The sequence below is a fragment of the Vidua chalybeata genome, chromosome 2 (assembly GCF_026979565.1).
Source record: "Vidua chalybeata isolate OUT-0048 chromosome 2, bVidCha1 merged haplotype, whole genome shotgun sequence".
In the NCBI taxonomy this organism is placed as follows: domain Eukaryota; kingdom Metazoa; phylum Chordata; class Aves; order Passeriformes; family Viduidae; genus Vidua; species Vidua chalybeata.
The window spans coordinates 66972537-66996109 of record NC_071531.1 but is presented as its reverse complement, the minus strand read 5'-3'; the positions used below and the strand labels follow the sequence as shown (position 1 = coordinate 66996109).

General features: G+C 37.9%; 2 protein-coding genes across 3 annotated transcripts in view; both read left to right on the top strand.

The window, feature by feature from the left end:
• The first annotated feature begins 11 nt into the window (after positions 1 to 11).
• ATG3 (autophagy related 3) lies at positions 12 to 22642 on the top strand. Of its 2 annotated transcripts, XM_053936671.1 has the most exons (12): positions 16 to 284; positions 2987 to 3028; positions 6222 to 6271; positions 7442 to 7512; positions 9292 to 9399; positions 10963 to 11012; positions 12904 to 12985; positions 13495 to 13529; positions 14255 to 14410; positions 15044 to 15171; positions 20601 to 20669; positions 22361 to 22642. In XM_053936671.1, exons 1-12 carry the CDS (start codon positions 213 to 215, stop codon positions 22440 to 22442), a joined length of 945 nt encoding a protein of 314 aa, XP_053792646.1. In that variant the 5' UTR covers positions 16 to 212; the 3' UTR covers positions 22443 to 22642. The 2 variants fall into 2 exon arrangements, with proteins under 2 accessions (XP_053792647.1, XP_053792646.1); XM_053936672.1 differs by lacking the exon at positions 9292 to 9399 and having other exon boundaries at positions 12 to 284.
• A 413-nt stretch (positions 22643 to 23055) lies between these two features.
• Positions 23056 to 23573, top strand: part of F5 (coagulation factor V) — a 40444-nt gene continuing 39926 nt past the window's right edge. Inside the window, exon 1 of the mRNA XM_053934390.1 lies at positions 23056 to 23465. The gene's annotated coding sequence lies outside the window, so the exon portion shown is untranslated. The remainder of the gene's footprint in view (positions 23466 to 23573) is intronic.

The window sequence follows — 23573 nt, the reverse complement described above, 5'->3', positions numbered from 1 at the left end:
CCCGGCGGCCGCGTGAGCCGCGGCCCCGCCCTTCCCCGCCTTCCCGCCCTGCGCGCGCGCACCGTGTGTCGTCACGCGCGTGCGACGGGGGGGGCGGGGAGAATGTGAGGGTCGGGTCACGTGGACGAAGGCGGCTGCGGGAGCACCGTGCCGAGGGCGGGGGGGGGCGGCGGCCGCTGTCCGTCTGTCTGCCCGCCCGCCCGCCCGCCGCAATGCAGAACGTCATCAACACGGTGAAGGGGAAGGCCCTGGAGGTGGCCGAGTACCTCACGCCTGTGCTCAAGGTGCGCGGGAGCCTGGATGGGGAGGAGGGACACCCATGGCCGTCCCCGCCTGCGGGCGCCCTTCCCTGCATGAGCCCCGGGAGCCGGCTGTCGGTGCCCTTGTCGGCCGGGCCCGAGGAGCTGCGTGGCTGCGGGTCTGGAAGGGCGCGGTGCTGGGTGTGCGGACACTGCCATCGGCCCTCATCCCGCACCGGGCCGGAGGGGATGGGGGGAACCCCGGCTGGCGCTCACATCCCGCAGAGAGGGGAGCATCCAGCTGGGAGGGGCAGGCCTCTCGAAGAACAGGTGTTGCTGCTCCTGCTTCTCCAGGAATGACTTAAACGTGTTGCCGTTTTCTGTTAAAGTCAGGAAAGTTTTACGTGGTTGTGTGTCCAGGAATTGAAATCCGAGCGTACAGACAGGCTTGAGCCTCGTTTCAGAAATTGCGTTGCAATGGTTATTTTGGGTAAAGGGCAAGTTTTCCAGCTGATATTAAAAAACGCAAACCAAAACAACAAAATTAGCCACGCCTTCGTTGTGTGTGCCGGCTTTACATAGCGCAGCTTATTCCTGTGTCTGAATTACAGTATTAATACAAGTCTGTGCACCAGAGTAGCTGAGAATAGCAGAAGTGAGCCATTGGGTCATTATAAAAGTAGACAGTACATCTGTTATAGTTCCTGTTACTGCATATATAGGTAGAAACAAATTATGGCTTTCTGCAGTTGTTACACTACATCCCATTCTCTGACTCTTATTTGCAAACAATTTTTTATATAACCCCCTACTCCATATACAAGTGCTTAACTTGGCAGCAGTTTTTTTCACTAGTGATTTTGATACTTCTGCATGCTTTTGAAAAAAATACTTGTTTATGACAACAATCTCTCTGCATGTGGCTTTGTGGTTTGACCTTTTATATGCTTTTCATCCTGCAGCTTACATCTCTGGGCAGATAGCAGGAACAGTCAATTATTAATAGAACTTGTCTCTCTGGGATTGTGGGATGCTCTTGTCTGGATAGTGTACCTTCCTAGAGTTGCCCACCAATGTGAAGTGTATGGGTTGCAGTGAAGTTGCACCATGGGAAGGTGAAGTGAGTTGTTCAGTAGTATAGATGTTGTTGCACAGCTGGTGTAATAGTGGACAAATCCATGTGTCCAGATGGATTATTGGGAGGGGGCAGGAGTAGAACCTTCCAGAAATGGAAGATGTTGATATTATGTGTATATGTTCCCTTTACAAGGGGGAATTAAATACTCCAACTTGGTAACTCCTGAAAGAAACTAGACCTGTGTCTCTCACAATTGGAGAATTTACTTAGACGGGAAAATGAACTATTTACCCTCAGGGAACAGAGGATGGATATTTTACATGTTTTCTTTCTGTAATTCCAGAGACACACGTTTGTACATGTTCCCTACTGCTTATGGTCATTTTGAGGGGAACCAGTAAGTTGTTTCCACTGTGATGTTGCACAATGTGTTATTGAGGAATCTGAGTTTTATAGCAATTGAAATTTGATTTCAGTCACCTAGCATATAATGATGTTACAATGTTTGTACAGCTGCTGTTTTCCTTATCTTTATCTTGTTCTCAACTGTATCTTCCTTAGAACTGAGGCAGAAAGGCTGTAATCAGTACATATGAAACAGGTGCGCTCCTTTCATTTTCTGTAGCACAGGTGATAGCACACACTCGGGGAAGGAATGCAAATAACCAAGTTTAGCTGGGGCTGCTTTTGTTCAGTGTTTTCTGGCTGGTTGAATATGGTGAAGTTGTGGCTGGAAGTAAGACATGCTCAGTTGATGCTTTTAGTCTTGATAGGAGAAAAAAAATAGGTTCCTTAGGGCAAGAAGTCACCTATGCCATGGTTGAAATTGTATTCTCTTTCAAAAGCTGGTTTTGAATAGCTCTAATGCTGGGGAACAGTAGGATACCTTGGTACTTGAGGCTTTCCTGAAGAAACAAACAACCAGAAGTCAAAACATAATACACTTAGTCTAGATTTGAATATGATACAAGACATGTTATCCTTAAGCTTCATAAATGTTGCCTTTAATGCCAAAGTACTTAATTTCTCCATGCAGAATAAGTCTGGTGTCTGCTTGCCATCTATTCTTTCATCCACAGAGCTCCCCATGACAACATGAAAAAACTGAAGCCGTTTCCCTGGGGTGCATGATGAAGGCACAGAAATGGGCATTAAAAGAGAGTTTATTAATAAGTCTTTGTATTTAACTTTTTCTACCCCAGAGAAGAGTTGGTTTGGTCTTACATTCATGACTTTTCTTAACTGCAAAACCTCATATTGATGCACTGCAGTGCTATTCAATGCCTAGAAGCCTGGGGTCTTTGACAGTTAGAATCACTGATTCCGACTGATTTTCTGTTTCTTACTGGCAAAAGTAATACTGAGTGGCAGTCATCTTTTCTTCATTATTGCTATAATCGGCAGTAGCAAAACCAAAATATTTTGTATAGGTCATCATTTTTCATAATACCTCATATTTTGCAACAAGTAATTCTGTGGAGCCTTACTTCCTTATTTTCTAATGTAAGTTGCCTGCCAGTTGTGGCAGAGGTTGCCTCCAGGCTGATTCTTGGATCTCTGAACAGAATTAATTTCAGAATGAAAGTAGAGAAGATGTATGTCTTTCCAGTAAAGTGGAGTGTGTTGATTTGTCAGCAGTTCTCAACATTTCTAAACTTTTCTCTTGCAGGAGTCCAAGTTTAAAGAAACTGGAGTAATTACACCTGAAGAAGTAAGTATTTAGAAACTTAAATTATTTTGAAAGTAATGATGCATTTTTTAATGCGAAACAACCATGTTAAACAGATCATGTTTTTCCCAATTACTGCTTCTTGAAACAACTTCCACAAAGTGAAATTTCTAAGTGACCTTTTTTACTCTACAGATTGAAGTAGATCAACATAATTTTTCCTGAGATGGCATTAGGCATCTGAATGTGGGATTCTTCTTTCCTCTATTATGCTGTGAAAAGATTGTAAAGAAGCTGGGTCAACAGCTCCATTTGTCATGGGAGTTCAGGACTGAAGCAAGAATGTATTGGTTTTTTAAATCTTTCCTCTAAGGAGCTTGAAGGGGAGCTTTTATCTTTGGAACATTCTTTGCTTACCTCTGTTTCAGTTCCTTCCAAGGCTCTTTGAAGATCATTACGTATATTTGTCCACACTGTATAGCCAATGATTATTATTTTTCCCTATTCTTCTCTATAGGCTGCTTTAGGCTGGTTGTATTTTGGATTGCTGCCAAGCAGTTGTATTTTTTTAAGAACTCTGGTGCAAAGAGCAACAGGATTTTTTCCCTGGAACAGTAAGATCACTGATTGTGTTGAGCTATTTTAATTTCCCCATTACACTTTTTCTCATATTGAAGTGCTACTGAGCTGCAAATACTTTGTCTTTACAGAGTTCTAATAAAACAGTGTCAACAGTGTTAGGTAGAATGAAAGAAAAATGAAACAATAAAAAATTATAAAGATGAGATGGAAAAAAATGAAACAAATAATGGCTGATGCAGGTAGATAATGTGGACAGAAGTATTTTTTTCCTAGTATTGCTGCCTGTATTTTTCTGCTGTGTTGCAGTGGTAAGCAAGCATTCATTCTCTCCCTCTGACACACAAGTACCACACAGAAAAACAGGCTTAGCAACATGATGTTCTGTTCTGATAACCGTATGTATGTGTGTGTATAAATATTCATATATGCTAAACAATAATACATGATCTTTATTGTATATAAACTAGAATAACAGAGAAGGTCTAGACAAATGTTCTACCAATACTTCATCCCTTTGTGATTTATGGGAAAAGAATTTGCAGTAGTATTGTAAGAAAAGGCACCTTCTATAGAGCATAGCAAGAACCACGCTGTATTGGTTAAACAATAAACAGTTTGCAGCCTTTAAACACCACTGGGAATGTGAATAGTCTGTGTTCTATGTGTCAGGTTAGATGCTGCCGGGATGAATAAATTGGATCCTTCAAAACAGTAGTCAAGGGAACCAATTATAAAGCAAGATTAAATTTTTGGTAAATTTAGATGAAGCTGGAGCATGGACATGTTGATTGTTCATTTGACAGTCTTTATGTAAGAATGGTTGCTAAAGGAGAATAATGACACTAGGATGTTGCTTTTGAATGAGTTTGGATTTCTTGGGTAATTTAAGCTGTATTTTTTAGTCTGAGAAACTAACTGGTGTATAGATTTTTGTAGGGTTCCTGTGGCTTGCCTCTAAGGATGAATAAATTAAGACTAAAGATGACTCATTAATCAAACTCAACACCTATGCCCTTTTTTCACTTATCTGTGTACTTGATTTATTTTCAAAAAATTCTTGACTGTCATGAGTTCTTACTAGTTAATACCTCCAAAAGATGACACCTGTTTTAATTATGTGTGTAAATACAGGGAAATTGTTAAAATAACTTTCTTCAGGACTAGAAATAATATGTCCTAAAATTGATCTCCTTCTACTTTCCAGTACTGATTCAGATATGAGGTAGCATCAGTGCTTGAGAAATAGAAAGTGAAACCAGCAAGATAATTTTGCTGCCTAAGGTGAAAAAATGTAGATGAAATTTCAAATGCTGCTTTAGGGCTATGTATCTGTTAGTCCCACAAACTACACTGGTTTTTCATTTTTGGTAATATATTTCAACATTGCTGTCACAAACAGAGTTCAAATTCGTTAAACAGAGAATTTTGAATAGTTCTGGAGTTTTATTTATGTTTATTATGTAAGAGATAATGAGTTTTAAAATTTCCCTGTGTATTGGAAGAATTTTCTGGGTTTTTTTTTAGAGGATTCAGTTCTGCTAGAGGTTTCTGTTGAAAATAGGTGAAAGGGAAGCACTTTAGCAGAGATTAAGCCTGTTAATCCGTGTGCAGTGTGCACTGTGGTATTTTCTGCTGTGCTGATCCGCCTCCTTTTGGAGGACGTGGTGAGGAAATGGCTGTGACCTGCTGCAAGCCTGTTATGTCACACTGCAGCAGCTCCTGGGCAGATGGGGAGGGTGCTGCTATAAACTGCACTTCAAGACAAGAGAGCACCTGTAGCAATAGCTGTGCACCTCATATTCCAAAGGGACTGCTGCAAAGCCCACAAAAATCACTTGAGTGCTGGCTTGCCTTCCTCAATTTACGTGTACAAAGACAAGCCCAGAGGGTTAGACTTTGCTGTGTGAATTTTAAGTTTGTACACAAGTCTAGTGTGACATTGCTGGCAAGTTTAACATGACAGTATCATTTTGAAATAATAATGCAATTTTATTAAAGGCTTAATCTTTGATACTAAGAACAAGAGGGAATATTTTTTAAAACTATTTATTCAGAACAAAGTTGCCTATGAGACTTTTAGTGTACTAAGTAATTGGTAATCCATTTTTAGTTTACATCAGTGATCAGCTATTATAGTGATGGTCATTATATAAAATCTGTGCTGTTTATTTCTTTGTTGCAGTTCTCTTACTGGTTCAGTAGATTGATGGTCTCGCTTTTCTTACCATTTTCTTACCAAAATTGTTTTGAACAAGGAAAGATTTTTTTTACATTAAGCTCTTTGTTATCCTTGTAAAAGTTTGAATAGTGTCAAATAAAAATAATTTCTTTATTATAAAGTAAACAATCTTACTAGATCCAGATACTATTTTAGTTCTTACTAGACTGGCAGGTAGTATCACACCTTTTGAAACACTGAATTTGCTATAGTGCTTAGTAAACATTTTGGGTGAAGTTGATTTAATCTTTGCATTTTCATGGTTAGTTGAGATATGGGGTTAAAATAAAGCATCAAGCTGATTGAACCATTTGTTAATTACACGGTTAATTGATCAAAGGAATGTGGAACTGAAATACTAATGCTGAGAAAATTTGGAAATTGTTTCCTTCAGCCATATTTAACATATTTAATTTTTTTTTCCTGCCTTAACAGTTTGTTGCAGCTGGAGATCACTTAGTTCACCACTGTCCTACTTGGCAATGGTAAGTAAAATTGAAAGAATTGTAGAAAGCTAGCATTTCTGCCTGTGCTTTGGTGTGTTTCCACTGGATTTAGCCATACAGTTGTCAGAGCAGTAAGTGTACTTTTCCAGTAAAACTATGATGGCTCTATATTTAACTCAGGCAGAGTTTTTTATACTAATTTCTGTATAGCAGTAGTTGAGATGAGGATTTGCTTGGGGATTTTTTGTTTTTTAAGGTTTTAGGGGAAATAATGTGTTATATACTGTGAATGCTTTTAGAGCTTAGCTGCAGTAGCAGCATGTCTCCCTGGGTTTGTCTTGGTGATTGAAAAACCAGAGGCCATGTGCAGCTGGAATTGCTAGGCAGTAGTTGTAAATGGTGTATTTTGACAAGCATTTGTTAATAAATGTATTCAAGTTAGCCCACAGCAGTTCACTTTGTGCAGTGATTACCCTTAGAAAACCCTTCTGTTTTGTGTACAGTAAGGGTGAAAATAATGTGCTGCCTTATTTTTTTACAGGTGTCTTGCTTTATGAAACTAGTCTGCTCCTAAATGAGCATTGTCTGTGCACTTGGTATCATCAGGTCTTGGCTCTGTACTAAGCCTCGAATTGCTGGAAAAATTACTGTGTTTGAATCATTGTTTCCCTGCCCCTTTGCCACCTCCTTCAGAGAAAACATGATGTTGAGTCTGGCAGCAGTTTGGAATGGGCTATTTAGAATGTTGCTCTTATTTCAAACCAAAAGCCACTAAATGTAAAGGCAAATGCTTGAGTAATGTGAAATTAAGAGTACTTAAACACTAGTGACTACGGACAGATTTTTTATTTATAGAGGTCTATTTCTTGCTTTTCTGAAGCTGCCTTCTTCAGTCATTTGCTACTTTGTTGTTGCTGATCCTAGAAAATTTTATATACAATAGATTATTCTGTCAACCCATCTTTGCTTGGCCATTTCAAAGGCGATGGTTTTGGAGGCATAAAATGGTTTTGATCTCAGAACAGTTAGGGATGGCCAAGCTTTCTAACACCATACCAAATGTATGTAGGGAAGAGTAAGTGATAAGCAAACCAATTCTCAGAATAGATCAAGAGGATTGTATAAAAAGTTCCTGACACGATGTGAAAATAGAAAGGTTCTTTTGTTTGCAGGTCATCAAATTCTCAAATGGTGCACTTCATTTTACAGGGCTTCAGGAGAAGAGCTAAAAGTCAAAGCTTATCTGCCAACAGACAAACAGTTTCTGGTAACTAAAAACGGTAAGCCTGAAATTTAAATATAAGTGTTCTTAGAATTGACAGTATGGTTGACTGTGCTGTCAGCTCTACTGATTGTCTATATTAATAGGGGAAACAAATACCTCACACTTTGGATGCTCTGGCTTTGCAATATTAAAGAAGTTCGTCCTACACTCCTGAATTCTTAGACCAATTTATAGTAAAGCTTTATATGAGACATAAAGCTTTTATGTCTCATAAATTCTTTTTCTTAGACCACTTTATAGTAGAGCTTTATATGAGATATAAAGCTTGCCTTGATGAAGTATAAATGAACTTTAAACATTATTAACCTTTTTGTCTGTCTTTGCTTCAACTCATGTTCAGTGTCTAACATGAAGATATGTTTATTTTCCTCATTCCTTTGGAAACTCAGGCTATTAAAGAGTTCTCAAAATGTTTTTCATAGTGACACTGATACTTCTAATTCAAGTATATAGTTAATAGTCAATGCCCTTGTCAACTAGAATCATATAAATACATATAATTAATTTATTTCAGCTTCACAATTGTATAATACATGTGGTGACTACCTTTTTAATGGATAAGAAGGATAACATTTTGCCACAACTATGGGGAAATGCAAAAGATCTTGTATCAAAATGTGTCAAAACTATTAGATGAAGCATTAGCACTAAGAAAACCTGAGGAGATTTTTGCCTGCAGAGGGTTGTATTATGTGCTTGGATTTTCCTCCCTGGCTTTTGGAGTCTTGCAGTGCACTGTCATGTGAAAATTACTACAGTAGCATTGGACATTTTCCTGACATGGGCCTAGTGGTTTGATAGGCAGCTGATCTGCTTTGTTTCTTTTCCTGCCTCTGCTGAGGTTCCTTGTTGCTCTGATCCTCTTGATCACATTCCAAAATAATGTGTTTCCTGCTGCTGGTGTCACATTGGCCTCCCACCTGAGTAAAAGTTGTGGGCTGTAGTTGAGGCTGGGAGCCATCCTACAGACCTCGTTTTAGAAGTCTTTGGATGTCTTCACTTTGACTTTCACACCCCTTTAATCCCTTTTTGAAAGGTTAAAGAGCAGTTTTCAAATGCTGAACTTCATGCAGCAGATTTGTTTTTCTCTACATTAATAGACAAGGAAGGAGCATTTTCTACATAGTGCTTGTTTATTCTATTGGAAAATGCCTGCTTTGCCTTAATCAGATATTCAGTCTTTCTTTGACTATTTTCTGAAAGCATTATCTAAATCTCTATTTGAATGGCTCTGTAATGCATATGACAGAAGTTGTTCTTAATATTACATGAATTCTGACCTTCTAAACCTCTAGATGTTAAATTATGATTAAACATACCTAACATATTGCATGAATAGCTGATGCAAACTTTTAGCAGAAGGCCTAAATGAGTTTGGAAAACTGATGAAAATTCAGGAAAAGTTGTCCTTAGTTGTTTACCAGTGTGAAGAAAACTTACAGGTTCTCTCCAGTTGTTAGCAAATGAGAAATTAATTCTTTTCTAATCCTTAAGAGATTGGATGAAACTGCTCTAATACTTAACAGAAAGATGAACTTCTAAGGCTACAACAGTCATTGTATTTTATGTGAAGTAAAATATCTGGTACAGCATAACAAAATATTTTTGGAAGTTCATACTTTTGCATTTGAAATACAGCCTTAGAATTCCTTAAATATGGGGTATATGAAAGATTGACACATTTTAGAAGACCTTGTAGGACAGTATCATGGTCCAGTCTGGTTTTGTGTAAGAATGACTGACTGCATTCTTTTTGTTTTGCCATTTTTTGTAGTGCCATGCTATAAAAGGTGTAAGCAGATGGAGTACTCAGATGAGCAGGAGGCAATTATAGAAGAAGATGATGGTGATGGGGGATGGGTAGACACTTTTCACAATGCAGGTATTCAAGATCTTGCTGCAGGCTTTGCATTTGGCAATCTGATTTTCAGTTTCCACTCTTAGAAAGTAAAATCTTCCTTAAATACACATCTGTGTACCAATATGTCGTCTGGAGGAAATAAGTTACATTGTCAGCTACCCACCTGATCGGTACATGATGTTTAACTGTGTGGCTGTATATGCTTGAAACAGGTTCCTTTTCAGAGATGATGGCAATTATTTCAGTATTCTCTTACTAAAGTTCTAGGAAGTTATTTTAAAATATGAGCTGTGTAGTGAGTCATTCCTTAGTAATGAAATCCTGTGAAGATGATGTTAGTTTAAATTGTGGATGCTGTACTCAAAAGAAGGATGTTAAGTACAGAGATAAGAGTGAGAGATGATCCTATTTTACAATTAGCCCTTAAATGAGCTTGTGTTTATAATGAAGTCTAAAGAGTACTGCTTATATGAATCTAACTCACTGGCTTTTGTAGCACAGTGTCTTATAAACACTTCCGTTTTTTTTTCTAAATGGCAATAATATTAGTCTGTTTCACGATGTTCTATCATGTGTTAATACAATTCTGTCCTTCAGTGATGTTTTCTCCGCCATTTCCAAAAGTACTCCTCTATAAGTTTTTCCTTTCTTTGGTGTAAATTTTTTTGCTGTAATGTGGAGAAAGTTCTCTAAACAGTTTGCCAGAAGGGGAGAAAAAGTGTTGGCGATTATGCCTTTTTTTTCTGTAGATATGCATTTTTCATCATTGGCAATTCTTAAAGGCATCATAGTTCATAATTGAATGCCTCCCCACCAAAGAAATAATAGTTTTGTCATGTCCTTGATTTGAGTGTGCAGTATCCATCCCTGCTGTGAATACACTCCTCTGCCAAGTTTTTCCTTTTAGAGTTGACTGGTTTGGGCACCATACAGTACAGCAGTAACACCCTGGCTAAACCTTGCCAGGTTTCTAAATGCTGTCAAATGAGATAAAATCTGTTTCCATAGCTGAATAGTTTAATCAGATAAATGTACTCTGTCAAAGCAGAATCTTGGCACGTATCTGCAGTAAGACTAGAAGGCTAATGGGGAGGATGTCAAGATTGGACACTTCTATGATTTGGGGTGGTTTTATACCCCCACTTCCCCTCAGCTAAAAGCATTGAGTGCTCTGCTACATTTTGCTTTGTCATTGCTTTCAGGAAGCTCAGAAATACTCATAAATGCCTGCCTTTTTCATTAAAATGCGTTTCATTGTTGTGATGTGAGTGCCTGTCCTGAGCTCACTTTCATGCAAAAATACCTTAAAATAGAACTCCAAATTCTCAGAGTTCCATCACGGACTTTTTAAGATATGGCACATCTGTGCTGTGCTGCTCTGTGTTACTGGTATGGTTTGCTTAGGGATGTCCAGAAGTAAGCATGTTACCAATACCAAATGAACAGCCTCTCACATATCAAGGTTGTTGAGATGTGACTTCGAAAGATGAGACACTGCTTTTGAAATCCTTGCAAACTCTTTCTATGCTATTCTCTAACCAAGAACCAAGCTTTTTTAACACAAACTTCTTGTTCAATTTACAGGTATAGTGGGCGCAACAGAAGCAGTTAAGGAGATCACACTAGACAGTAAGGTACTTGTTTCTAAATTTTTCTGTTGCTTTATTACAGACCTGAAGATAATGGTAGTTCTACCACTGGCAATCTAGTACTCCCTGTGAAAGATTAAATTATACTTCATCACTAATTGTACTCTGATGTACATTGACCCTCAGAGCCTGTAATATTAGTCTAAGTATGTGCATCTCTTTATTGCTGTGTTTACTGAGGCATTTGTCTTTTTGAAATGTCTTTTGCCAGTGTGCTCCTCTACCAGGATTCTATAAAGTGAAAATGAAATTCTGTTTACACTGATGCCACACATTTGTGTTCCAAGACATTAGTGTTTGGAAATCCAATGTAAAGAAATTTTTATGTGGAAATGTAAAGTATTTCTTTGTGATCTTCAACTACAGCAAGCAGATTTCAGCACATTAGTTCAGTTTGACATGTTTATGCCCTTCAGTTTAGAAGAACTTTACCTCTTTAAATGTATATATGTTATGAAGTCCTCATTTCTGCATGTTTCCAAAAATGTCACTTCAGCAGGAAACAAACCTGAAACTTAAAAGTCCTCAGGAAGTACTTGAAATGCAAATGTATTGGCTAACATGTTTAAGAAACACGAAGAAAGTCAGAGACACAAAATGCTTTTAAAGATGAGTTTGTATGGGGAGTTCTGTCTGTGGGCATCCAAGAAGCCTTGGATTCTAAAAATTAGGAGGGAAAAAATGGGCTGCCCCATGCTACTGCATAATTATAAACAGCTCAAAATGCTATCGATTTGATGAACTGTGAAGTGCAGGTATTCCAAATGACTTTGCTGAATATAGTAAAAATGCTGCTTTTTTACAAGTCAGTAACGCAAGGGTGGAAGAAATACTCAAGGAGTAACTAAAACTGATCACTTTTTCTGCAAAACGCAATGCTTGCAGAATGTTACTGTGGTTCATAACTGCTGTTGTATGTTTTGCATTGGATTTTATTTCTATTGTATGTAGAAAAACTTGCTTGCTTGCAGGTCCAGTCCAGGAGGACAACTCTTTCCTGCTGATGTTCTGTTTGACAATGCACTTTGTAACTTAGTTTCTTATTGGTTTTGGTGATTTCGGTTTTTTAAATGAAAAATTAGCCACCTGATGCTCAGAATTAGAAGAGCTTCTAACTGTAGTAGTTATTTGGAGTATTCTCCTAAAATCTTTATGAAATCTCTGTAAACTGAGATCTTTATTTTTTGAATTTCATTGGAGTTGTCCATTGGATTCTATGCTATGCAAGGCCCAAAAGTTGCCTGTGGGCTTGTGCTGTATTTGTTTCTGTTGGACTATAATTCTTGCATTGCAGAATTATATCAAAATGTGATACCTTTTGTGACTCTCTTGTGTTTTAAAAACACAAGAGAACTGGACAGGGTTCATAGTCTGTGAAACTGGGTGACGCTTTCAGTCTTAGGATAGAGTTTTATGTAGTCTCACAAAGAGGATGGAGTTGGACTCTATCATCATTATGCATCCCTTCCTTGAGATATTTTATGATAACTGCTGCACAGTTGTCTGTGGGTTAGAACTTAAAAAAGTCTTAACATACATGTTTAGTCTTAGCTGTTTAGTCACTGCCTTTCATTTGAGATAGGTGGATTGTTTAACACCATGGATGTTTTTCTTTGTTTAGGAATTAAATCATTCCAGAATGCAAAGTCAAAGGAAAACATTTTAAATGGATTTTTAATGTCAAACTAGGACATTGAAACAAGGATGAGTTATTAAGTAAATATTTGAGTTCAGTGTAGTCCTTCTTAATATTTCAGAAATCATCTTTCTGGCTCACTGAATGTGTTGACTGAACTTAACACCTTCAGTTTTTTAGCTGTTAGGCTACGTAGATGCAACAGTCATTAAAGCAATATTTTCAATTTAACTTCTAAAGGATAATATAAAAATACCAGAGTGTTCAGCATCTTGTGAAGATGATGATGAGGAAGATGAAGGAGAAGCTGCAGACATGGAAGGTATTTCCTTAAATTGGGTGGGACATATTTTGTTTTAGGTCTTTAACTAAAGCAGTACACTCTAAAACACCACTCACTCTTTGCAAGGAATTCATGCTGAAACATTTCAGCAGGCCTGTGCTCTTTAGCGTCTTTTGTGTGTTTTTACTGATGCATGTTTACTCTAACTTGTGTGCCAAAAACCTGACTGAATGTTAGTGATTGGAAAATTGTGTAGCAGAACAGATCAAAGAAAATGTAAATTAGGGATTTAGCACAACTTCCTTCCAGCTTTGTACCTACACTTAATCTGCCTATATAAAATCACTGAAGTATAGCTCCTCACCTACTTACTGTAGTCTTGGTCAAATTTGTGTTTAAAAGGGATAGTCTGGTTTGGGGATTGGGCAGGCTACCTGAATAAAACTTCTTTAGATACATGTAGATTTTTTTTAAGTAGTTGTTTATGAATGACAAATATAATGACTGGCTATAAGCTGAACACAGAATTTTATGGGTCTTCTTTTCAGAGTATGAAGAAAGTGGGCTATTGGAGACAGATGATGTGAGTGAACAGTTCTCTATCTTGCCTGTTACAATATAACCACAAGCAAAATAAAAATAATGATAAGTGGCTGAAATAACAAACTTATGAGTAGTAGAGTTACTGAGCTTGGATTCCTAGGGATTTGTCTCCTGCCAGTCTACTGCACTGACTTGAACCCTTGGGTCCTCAAAGATTTTCCCACAGAAATTTTCCTTGGTTTTGCTAATCCTTTTTGCTCTGCTTGTACACACAGCACTGTATTCACGAGAAGTTAAAAAATGCAGTGGTGGTTCTTGGGCTTACACAGGTAGGATGAGTGGCCTGTAGGTTCAGTAGATTACACCAATCCATCAGACTTTTATGAGGGAAAACAGAAGGCCTCATTGTGATACTATGCCAAGGTCTTAATGAACCTGGACAAACTGAGACCTTTGCCTTCTGAATTTCATTGGAATTATCTGTTTTTTGTGAAAGAAGGTAAGGGGTGTAACAAGCTGCCTACGTCTTTAAGAAATCAGACCTTTTTTGAAAAGTAAAAAAAAAAAATCACCAAAAATAAAACCAAAAACTACTTGTTGGGGGAGAAACTGATATTCCTAAATTTAGAAATAAAAACAAACCATAAGTTGGTTTTTTTGTGCCCACTTAAGAACATTATTAAAAGTTTTACGTGACACGTAGGATGAGAGAGGAGAGAACCCAAGCAAGATTTTTCTAATCTTGTTATTTTTACCTTGAACCAGGCAACGCTTGACACACGACAGATTGTAGAAGCTAACAAAACTAAAGTTGATGTTGGAGGGGAAGATGCTATTCTACAGACTAGAACCTATGACCTCTACATCACTTACGACAAATACTACCAAACTCCAAGGCTTTGGTTATTTGGATATGATGAGGTATATCTATGTTGGGTTTTTTTCCTACTTCTGTGAAATTAGACTCACTGTATCAAATAGGCTATTTTGTTGCTTATTCACAATCAAAATTTAAAGGAAAAAATTGTGAGAAAACGTTTAAGTGATATAGGCTTGTAGGCAGGACTTTTATTGTACTTGCAGCAAGTTGGAACAGTATCACTGAAAACTGCACATGATAACTGAGCACGTTTTGAAGGAAGCCACTGGCGTTTTTGTAAGCACTGTAGAACTGGTAATTACTCCAGTAAACTCAGTCAACTAAGCAGGTATGTGTTTCCATGTCCTTCAGAAGGAAAGGAATATATAAATAGTTTTTCCTTTTAATCACTAGGTTTCTTGAGTTAAAATTGGGTAGGGCCCACTGCTCAAATACCGAGGTGGGAACCTAGCTGATTGTCAAATACTGTGATTTCACCACGCAAAGGAAAATCTGTGCAGTACTATTTTTATACCATATGGATTTTAACACACTCAGTTCTTTCATTGTGCCTTCAGAACCTTTATATTTTAGATGCCTGTAATTTTTGGGTCATCATCAATTACTGATGTTAGAAAGGAGCAAGATTCTTTGTTAGTAACACTTCTGTTCTCATGTTCCTTGTTCCTCTGTAGCAGCGGCAGCCTTTAACAGTAGAGCACATGTATGAAGATATTAGTCAAGATCATGTCAAGAAAACAGTGACCATTGAAAACCATCCTCATCTTCCTCCACCTCCCATGTGTTCAGTTCATCCATGCAGGTAAGTCTGTTTCTGGTCTGATACAGCCTGCAGATACAAGGCACTTCACTACTCTTGTTAAGGATTTTTTTCAGGTTTTCTGGACATATTTCTACATTTGGCTGTTTCTGAGGCAGTATGAAAGGAAGGGATCAGCAATTCTCTGAGTTCATTCCAGTGCTCACTGCAGCAAGTGTGTTCTGCAGTTAGCGCTGTCTTCTCTGATCAGCCTGCTTTTTTAACTCATCTTCCCTATGTACTCCAGGAGGTGGCAGACTACAAGAATTCCATGAAATAAAGTTTTATCCTTTTGTCAGAAGTACAGTATATACTTTTGGCAGCAGAAAAAGCTATTTGAACATTACATAGCAATTTCTTATTTTATGTTAACTGCCTCCTGCTCCCCTTTCAATTTTGCACTGATAAATACAGATCCTGTGATTGTCACACCAAAATATTTGTTGAACACAACTGCAAAACACAGTTGATTTTTTTGGGTATTTAATGTTCCATTTTCCATGTTTCTCACCCAAGATGCAGGGAGCCTGTAGTTGACTTGCTGCACAGATATTTTTTCTAGGTCTTTGAAAGTTCCATCTTTGTCTTAGATGTAGGCCCTAACATCCTTTTAGGTGTCTTAGTGATACAGAGCCAGTATCTAAAACAGTGTAATTCCTCTTGACAGTATGAAGTTCCTGGAGGTACAAGTTTGGGCTTTTACCTTTTAAGAAAAGATACTCTTTGTATGATTGCATATGTCTAAAAGAAAAAAATTTAGAGTTCAGATTACCAGTTTAAGTTTCATTTCCTTTGATTTAAACACTATGGATATCCATGTCACTAGCTGAGTGTTAAATAATCAACTTCTTGTTGACAAGCTTGTGGTCATTTTCACAGACTCAGAGCATTCTTGCTTCTGGTTTAGCATTTATTTATGCGTCAGCCTTTGGAGAAGAGAGCAAGGGAACTTTTCAACAAGTATTTTATGGCTAATTTTGGTCTTAAGAGCATATATATTCATGTGCTTTATAAATCTGTATATCATGTTTCTTGCAGTTCACAGTTCATTAGCCATTGCTTTTCAAAAGTGTATGCTTTTGCCAAGCAGTCAGACTTACATATGGACAGTATTGAGCAGAGAAGCCATTGTATTGGGAAGTAACTTTTCCCATCTAGTGGTCTAATAGAAAATTTTGGAGTTGTAAAGTTTATTCTTGGTCTTTAAGTCACCAGGTTTAAGTCTGCACTAACATGAAAATGTCAGTCTGGGTGCTCGAGTAATACGAGAAGCAGAACTGGAAGAACTGCAAAGCAAATAATAAAGAATAGAACATAAAGCAGCATAAGGCCTCTGTTAATCTGTGGGACCACCACATGTTGAATACTGGAGTACAGCTCTGGTCATCTGTTCTGTAGTCTGTGAGGTGAAAGAAGACTAAAACTGGAAAAGATGGAGATTTATGTGGGATAACTAAAGTTATAAAGCTCTTTCCCATATGAAATGATTGAATAATCTGTGTCCCTTAATATTTAAAAATAGCTGAGCAGGGAATTGTGATATCGGTGACTTTCACTATGAATGACACAGGAGGTGAAGCAACAGGATTTAAGTTTTCTTCCAATAGTGAAACTGGTGTCATTGAATGCTACTCTGCTGGCATGCTCAAAGCCAGAAAGGATTAATTTCTGCACACACCACCTAACTAAATGAAGTACTAATTTAAGCAATAGAATGTTAATGAAATAAAAATGTGTCAAGGTTATTAAAAGTGTAGTTACTAGAAGGGTTCAGAATAAGAAAGCCCCTGGGTAATTTCCAGCATGCTGCTGGAAATTAGTAGTGTTTTGGACAGAGCATTTATGAGGTGTTTGTTCCAGCCTCTTTATTGAGCATGTACTATAAGATAGGAAGCAGAACCAGGTAGATCTTTGGTTTGATCCAGTAAGATGTTCTTGTGCCTTGTATGAACATACCAGTCTTAATCTCTACCCTTTAGTTACTTTGACTGTCTTACTGTTTGCTCTCCGCAGGATTTTGGATAAAAAACAAGTGCGGCCTTTTTGTGCAGCTAGTAAACACTAGTTTTTTTGAAGGAGTGTCAAGTGGGAGGAATGAAGGAGTTCTTAACAGACTGACTGGGAAGATGATTAACAGGAGAAAGGGAGGACAAAAATCCTAAAGCCAAAATTTAATTTACTTTGTGTTTGCTGGAAGCCTTGCTAGTAAATTGTTTGGGAAGAAGCTCCTGTTGATGTGTATTTGGAGGGCACTCTTAGAACAAACGAAGATGCAGAGATACTGCAGCATGACAGCCCTCACTGACTCAATAGAGCTGTGGGGTTTATACTGGGCTGTGGCTGCAATTTTATCTGCTTAATTTTAGTTATTACTCTGCAGAGGTGTTAGCAGTGCACTGCTAATTTGTATATTTGGGTTGAGTCTCTTCACAGGTGAGAGCCCTGTGGTCATGTTCTCACTTCTTCTGAAGCCAGTGAAGTGCCAGTTCCTTTGTTATGTAATCTGCACTTTCGCTTGAAGGGATGGTTTACATCATGAGGCTTGTTTCAGCTTTAAGCATGAAAGAGATGATTGATAGTGAAGTGAAATAGGTCTGTTGCTAGTCTTAAAAATGCAGGAAACTGTAGCCCTTCTCAAAAAGTGATGTCATAGATCTGCAGCTGCTTAACACTGGAAAGAGTTTAAAAGGTAGCGTTGAGGCTGTGAAGAAAGAGGCTAACAGCATATCTAAAATGGAGGTTTTAAGAATGTTTTCTTACTTTCCAAGTAAGCTATTCTGTTTTTTCAAATTGGTAAGGCTAACAGCTAAGAAGGTCTGGGCTTCTGGATAAAAACCAATAGCCAAACTGTTGCTTTGTTTTTAATTCAGCTAGGAACTACGAGTGTGTAGTTATATCTGCTGCTGTTGCTTCCCATCATGTTACAGGAGTTGTGTAATGTAAGATATTTGTATGATTCCAAACATCTTTATTGCAACGTGAATATCCTTGTGTCAGGCATCAGAGAAAGGAAAGAAATGGCATCGGATGCTGCTGTCAGCTGCTTGAGATGGCTTCTATTTTGAGTAGTTAGTGAAAATTGTTCATCTTACAGCTCTTCTGTAAGTTGTAGTTCTTGTCAGCATTTTTATGGTACTGGGAGGAACACAGTCAACTTCCTCATTAATTGCTGTAAATGGTTTTAGTCACGATTCTCAGCTTTTTCTGTGCATGCTATGAAGTGACTATCAAACATATTAACTACTAAACACATTTACAGTTAAATCGTAATTACTTGCACTGATTCCAGTGACTTTTTTTTCTCCATTTCAGAATAGTGATAGGCTTCTGAACTCTTTTTGCTTCTAATGTACCTTAAATATCTGCAAAGAAAAATTTCTAGATAGTAAGATATTGTAGCTTAGATTTCTTCAAATTTATTTCGTACCTTTGTAGTGTATTTATATATTTTATGTTCATTCCTCCAAGTTTTCTTACAGAAGGAGGCTGAAAACAGGAAACAAACTTTACAAAGTTTATAAACGGCAAAGCTTTTAATGAGTAACTGTACGACAGTGAGAATGACCATTACTCTGGCCATTATAGAATTTGAGGTACCTGAGTAGTTCTTAGAAAACAGAAAAGAGCAAATGTCATTAAGATGTATGAAGTTGAGCCACTATGCTGTTAAAGACTTCTAATGGCTGCATGGTGACCTGTATTCTGTGCCAGTAAAAAAAATAGTCCACAGTTATGCATAAGGTCAAAACTTAAGTTTTGGCAGTGGCCATCTTCCTACCGAGAAGCAGCTGGCCTTGGCACCTGAAATGGCATGTATTCTGCAGGGCATCGTGGGGATCCAGAATTGGAATCAGTTCTGAGGGTTAGTTGACTTGCAAAGACCCACAGTAAATGACAAATGCTGACCTTTAATATTTCCCCAGACTTGCATGTTCCTGTTTACAGTGTGTCTTGGTATCTTTGCAACAGCTTCCTTCCTAGTTTGCAGCCACTGGCAGCATGATTAACTTTGGAGGTAATTACTAAATGCCAGTTACTGGTCAGCTATTTAGATTGACGTATTGGTATCAAGACATGGTCAAAGTTATGCAAACTCTGCTTCCCACTCATCCTTCTTCTCAGTTGGCACTTTAGATTTTTTAGGATGGATATTTTAAACTACTGCTGCTCACTAACCTGCAGTGCTGTGTTGATGGTTGCCTATAGCCCTGTATTATGTCACTGGTGAAGATTACCTGCAGAATCTTCTATTTAAAACAAAGTTGAAGTATAGATAAAAGTAAGAATAATTATACAACCTGGGAGTTTGTGTTAAAGGTACATAAATAAAACATAATTTGACATACAGTAGTTCTCCCCTCTGCTTTGATATGTTCTTCATCCCTTAGTTTATGGGATAGAACTGCCCTGAACACAAGAACATTACTTCCAATTAAGTAACTGGCGATTAAAAGATTTGAAGTCTTTATCATTAAGGATATTCCAATCTATAGCAGACAAGTTATTGTACTCAAGACTGAGTGATCTGTTCCTTGCTCATTGAGCAAGGAGGGTTTTAGACTAGATGATGACCAATCTCTTCCAGCCCTGGCTATTTTGTAATTTTGTGTTGCATTCCCAGGACCAGCTTGTGCACAAATACTGTGTGGTTCATAGTAGGTCTGGGATGTCACTGATGAGAATGTAAAAACTCAGTGAGCTGAGAAGTGTTTATCCTTTCCTGTGGTGCTTTACAATAACAGAGTTACAAGAAAGAAGAAACTAGCTTAGAAACTGTTGATTTGCTATAGAACCCAAGTTACCACCAGAGAAAGTTTCCATACCCTAAACCAATCCTAGAGCAATAGTTCTGAATTTATGCAGGGTTGATTTAATCTGCCTTTCATAGGAAACTATTAATTGTTTTAGTGTTTTAAACCTCTTCAAGCTTTACAAGTTTGAGTTCAGCAGAGGCAGCTAAAAATGATACAGCAGTTTCTAGACATCATCTTCAGGAGGCATCTGGGAACTTCTGGTGGCTGGCTGCTGGTCAGTATTACCTTCTAGGGACTTTCCTGGGGGCTTTATTGGCATTTAGCAATTAAAATTATACTGGTGTCAAGCAGTATGCATTCACTGTCATGGCACTCTACACTGAGCATACAACATTTGACATATGACATTGAGTCTATGTTGTAGCATACAACATTTTTTGCTTTCTATGGGAATGTAAGGAGCTGTTAAATAATGTTACATTCATCACTCAGTGTTAATTTTCAGTTACTGTTGCTATTTTACTTTCTCAGTAAGCTCAAAATTTCATCTTGCTGCTTCTGAACCTAGTGGTCCAAAATTATTTAATTTGCACAAAACCTATTTGTCCTGATGAAGAGGGAGTTGCCTCTTCCTTAAAATGTTTTGTTTCTGATCTGTTTTTCTGATCTGTTTTTCAGGCATGCAGAAGTCATGAAGAAAATAATTGAGACTGTTGCAGAAGGTGGGGGAGAACTTGGAGTTCACATGTATCCTTTTTCATTATTGCACAGATTCTTGGACACTTCTTGCAGTGTAAGGTCTGTTACCACAAGATTCATAAGCTGAAACACAATTGTGTGTGAAAGCAGTGAATAGCTGCTTGGGTACAACTAGCTGGAGTTCCAGGATGAGCTCCTTTGTGCAAACAGACTCCATTAAGTTTTTGGGGGAACATGAGGTGGTGTATGGCAGGAGCAATGGGGAAGGCAGGTAGGTTTGAAGGGACAAGATTGAACCCTTGTTTGTAAGGGTGTGAAGGAGGTAGCTGTGAGCATGAAATAGAGACGCCAGTGTAGCAAGGTGAGACTGGAGGTTCACAGATTCCATCCAGAGTGTAATCACTACTTAGCAGAGCAGGTTTTGTATTAGATTTTAATCTGAAATTAATTTCTGAAAGATGTAGAGGTCCTGCTATTCTCTATTCTGCATATGAGCAATATCTTAGGAAAACAACATTGCTGACAAAAAGCAATGAAAATCACTTAAACCACTCTGGACATCTATATCAAATGCCTCAAAATTAAAATTTTCTTTCAGGAAGCTGAGTCATATTAGTTAAGCTTTGTAGTAATCAATAGTATGCTTTATGACTGGAGCAACCTCTGTGATAAAAGCAATTGTGTCCTTTCAAAATAGTGCTCTTTGCTGCTGCAGGGGAAATAAGCAGGAATTACTGAGCAGCTAAAGGTCTTGAATCAATAAAATTCTCATTTACTGTGTGAGTTGAGACTTGCTCAATTTGTGCAACAAGCAGCTGGAACTGAACTGGAAAATAACTTGTCTGTCATGGTTGTTCAAGTCTCTTAGTCCTCAATAGTTGCAAGTAGCTTTTTTTTTGTTTGTTTGTTTTTCTTTTTTTTTCTAAATCACTTAACAAATTGGGACATTTTTAATATTTCTTTACTCATTTTCATGTATCTTCTGTTTATAAAGAAATGGTCTGTGAGACTGTTATGTCAAAACCATTGGGTTTACTTACATCCAGTACCAATGTAACCTAATTGTCATTGAAAGTAGTGATTTCTCTTAAATTTTCAGTTCCCTGTCTGCCTCTTTCCCACGTGCACAGATACTTCAGATGGTAGTTATTCAATATACTCCAGACTGCAAATTCAGGCCCAGCATGCATTTGGATACATACAAGGGAATTCTTCTCTGCAAAGGCAGACTGTTCAGTTTGGTTAAGCTAATCTCTGTATTTTGCCTTGTGAACAGGCAGGAGCTCTTTCAAAGGATGGCTCAGAATAGGAGCTGATTTCTTTTTCTGAGCCCCTGAAACACTGAGGAGAGGAACCTGCTTTCCCTGCAACTACAGGAAGGGATTAGCTTTGCTGGGTACAATTCACCTTTGTTAACAACAAGTTAACAACAAGTATTAAGAATGTAAATGAAGTTGGTAATGTTTCTGTGGTATCTGCAAGACACATTGAAAATAACTTGGTTCCCTGCATTTATTTAAACCAGGAAGGCCTATTTTTGGTCAAGCATTGGATGTCATTACCAGAATTCTGCAATATTAATCTCCCAGTCTTAACTGGGAGTAGTTCTTAACTCTAAAGTAGCTAGGTGATATTTTCCTATTAGCAAGAAATACTGCTGAGCATACCATTGAATGTAACTTCTGCTTTGTTTTGCTGGATTTCTAGCTATTGTACATTTTCCTTAATAAGACACTCAGGTACCTTCTTATTTTCTTGAAATTTGTACAGGCGGTCATTCCAACGATAGAATACGACTACACGAGGCACTTTACGATGTAACTAAAATAAGAGATGTGTTCTTCTAATTATCAAATCTTTTTTTAAATAACCCATCCATGTGACTTACACAACATTATATGCAATTTCTGTAACTAATCTTTTATCAGCTTGATGCATTAAAATAAAATGTTCCATTACCAGCCTTTTTAATAAATATCTCTGTGTGTAATATAAATAAATCACTTTCATTCCAGAACAGATACTGCATTAAGAGGTGGGATTTTTTTTCTCCATAATTCCTTAATTTCCTTCCATGAGATTATTTTCTTGTATGTTAGAAACTGAAGTCTACTTTTGTAGTAGAAACCTAATAGTTTTGGCTTTGCTGCTGATTTCTAGCAGTGTGCATTTTTTTTCCCCCTCCTATTTAAATTCACTTGAGAGCTTTGTGGAGGGTTTTTTTCACAGCTATGAATGGTTATATTTCCTCTAGCTAGAGTAATATTTTAAAAGATTAAAAAAAAAAAAGTTTTTGTTTTGTTAAGAAAGTCTGACTACAGCTTAAACAAGTAACTGTAACGAACCAGTCTTGGAAAGGTGATTTCCACTTGAGCAAGACTAGAGATGGAAAATTTGAGGAGATAGAGGAGGAATATTGGTTATGTAGTCTGTTTCTCTTGTAATTAAAGAACAGTCTTATTGACAAAAATACAGCTTGAGGGTAAAGGGAAAAGATTGCTATGGCAGAGCAAGGTTCAGTCTTGATTATTTGTCTGCCTCAGCTATGCTAATTGCCAGTCTAATAGCGTGGTTTCCTCCTTGGGATGAACATGCATGGAGTTGTTCCATGCATCCATGGCATGCATGGAATGCATGGAACAATGCATCCATGGTGATGAGGCATCCAGGCTTTAGCAGCCACTTCTGGCCTGTAAAATGTAAGGTTTATGTTAATGAAACTTGGAGGAAAGGACCATCATGTCTCTGTATATCTATTAGGTTCACTTATATCATTAGGTTCACTTAAACTGCCTTTCAGGAAAGCACTTTTGTCTCCCAAGCATCCATCTTGCATTCTGCAAGGTAATCAGAAGTTGGGTGTCTGCTCTGAACTGAATTTACTGTTGGGTAGGAAGATTGGTCCCAGTCCTGGCACAGCTGGTCCCTGTTTTTGCTGTCCTGTGTACCATG

What these genes read in the sequence shown, in the direction of transcription:
- ATG3 (XM_053936671.1), top strand. Translation starts at nt 213, where the DNA reads ATGCAGAACGTCATCAACACGGTGAAGGGGAAGGCCCTGGAGGTGGCC. An exon ending in GTTTCTGGTAACTAAAAACG is followed by an intron (nt 7,513 to 9,291) that starts GTAAGCCTGAAA and finishes CATTTTTTGTAG; the next exon opens with TGCCATGCTATAAAAGGTGT. An exon ending in AGAAGCTGCAGACATGGAAG is followed by an intron (nt 12,986 to 13,494) that starts GTATTTCCTTAA and finishes TCTTCTTTTCAG; the next exon opens with AGTATGAAGAAAGTGGGCTA.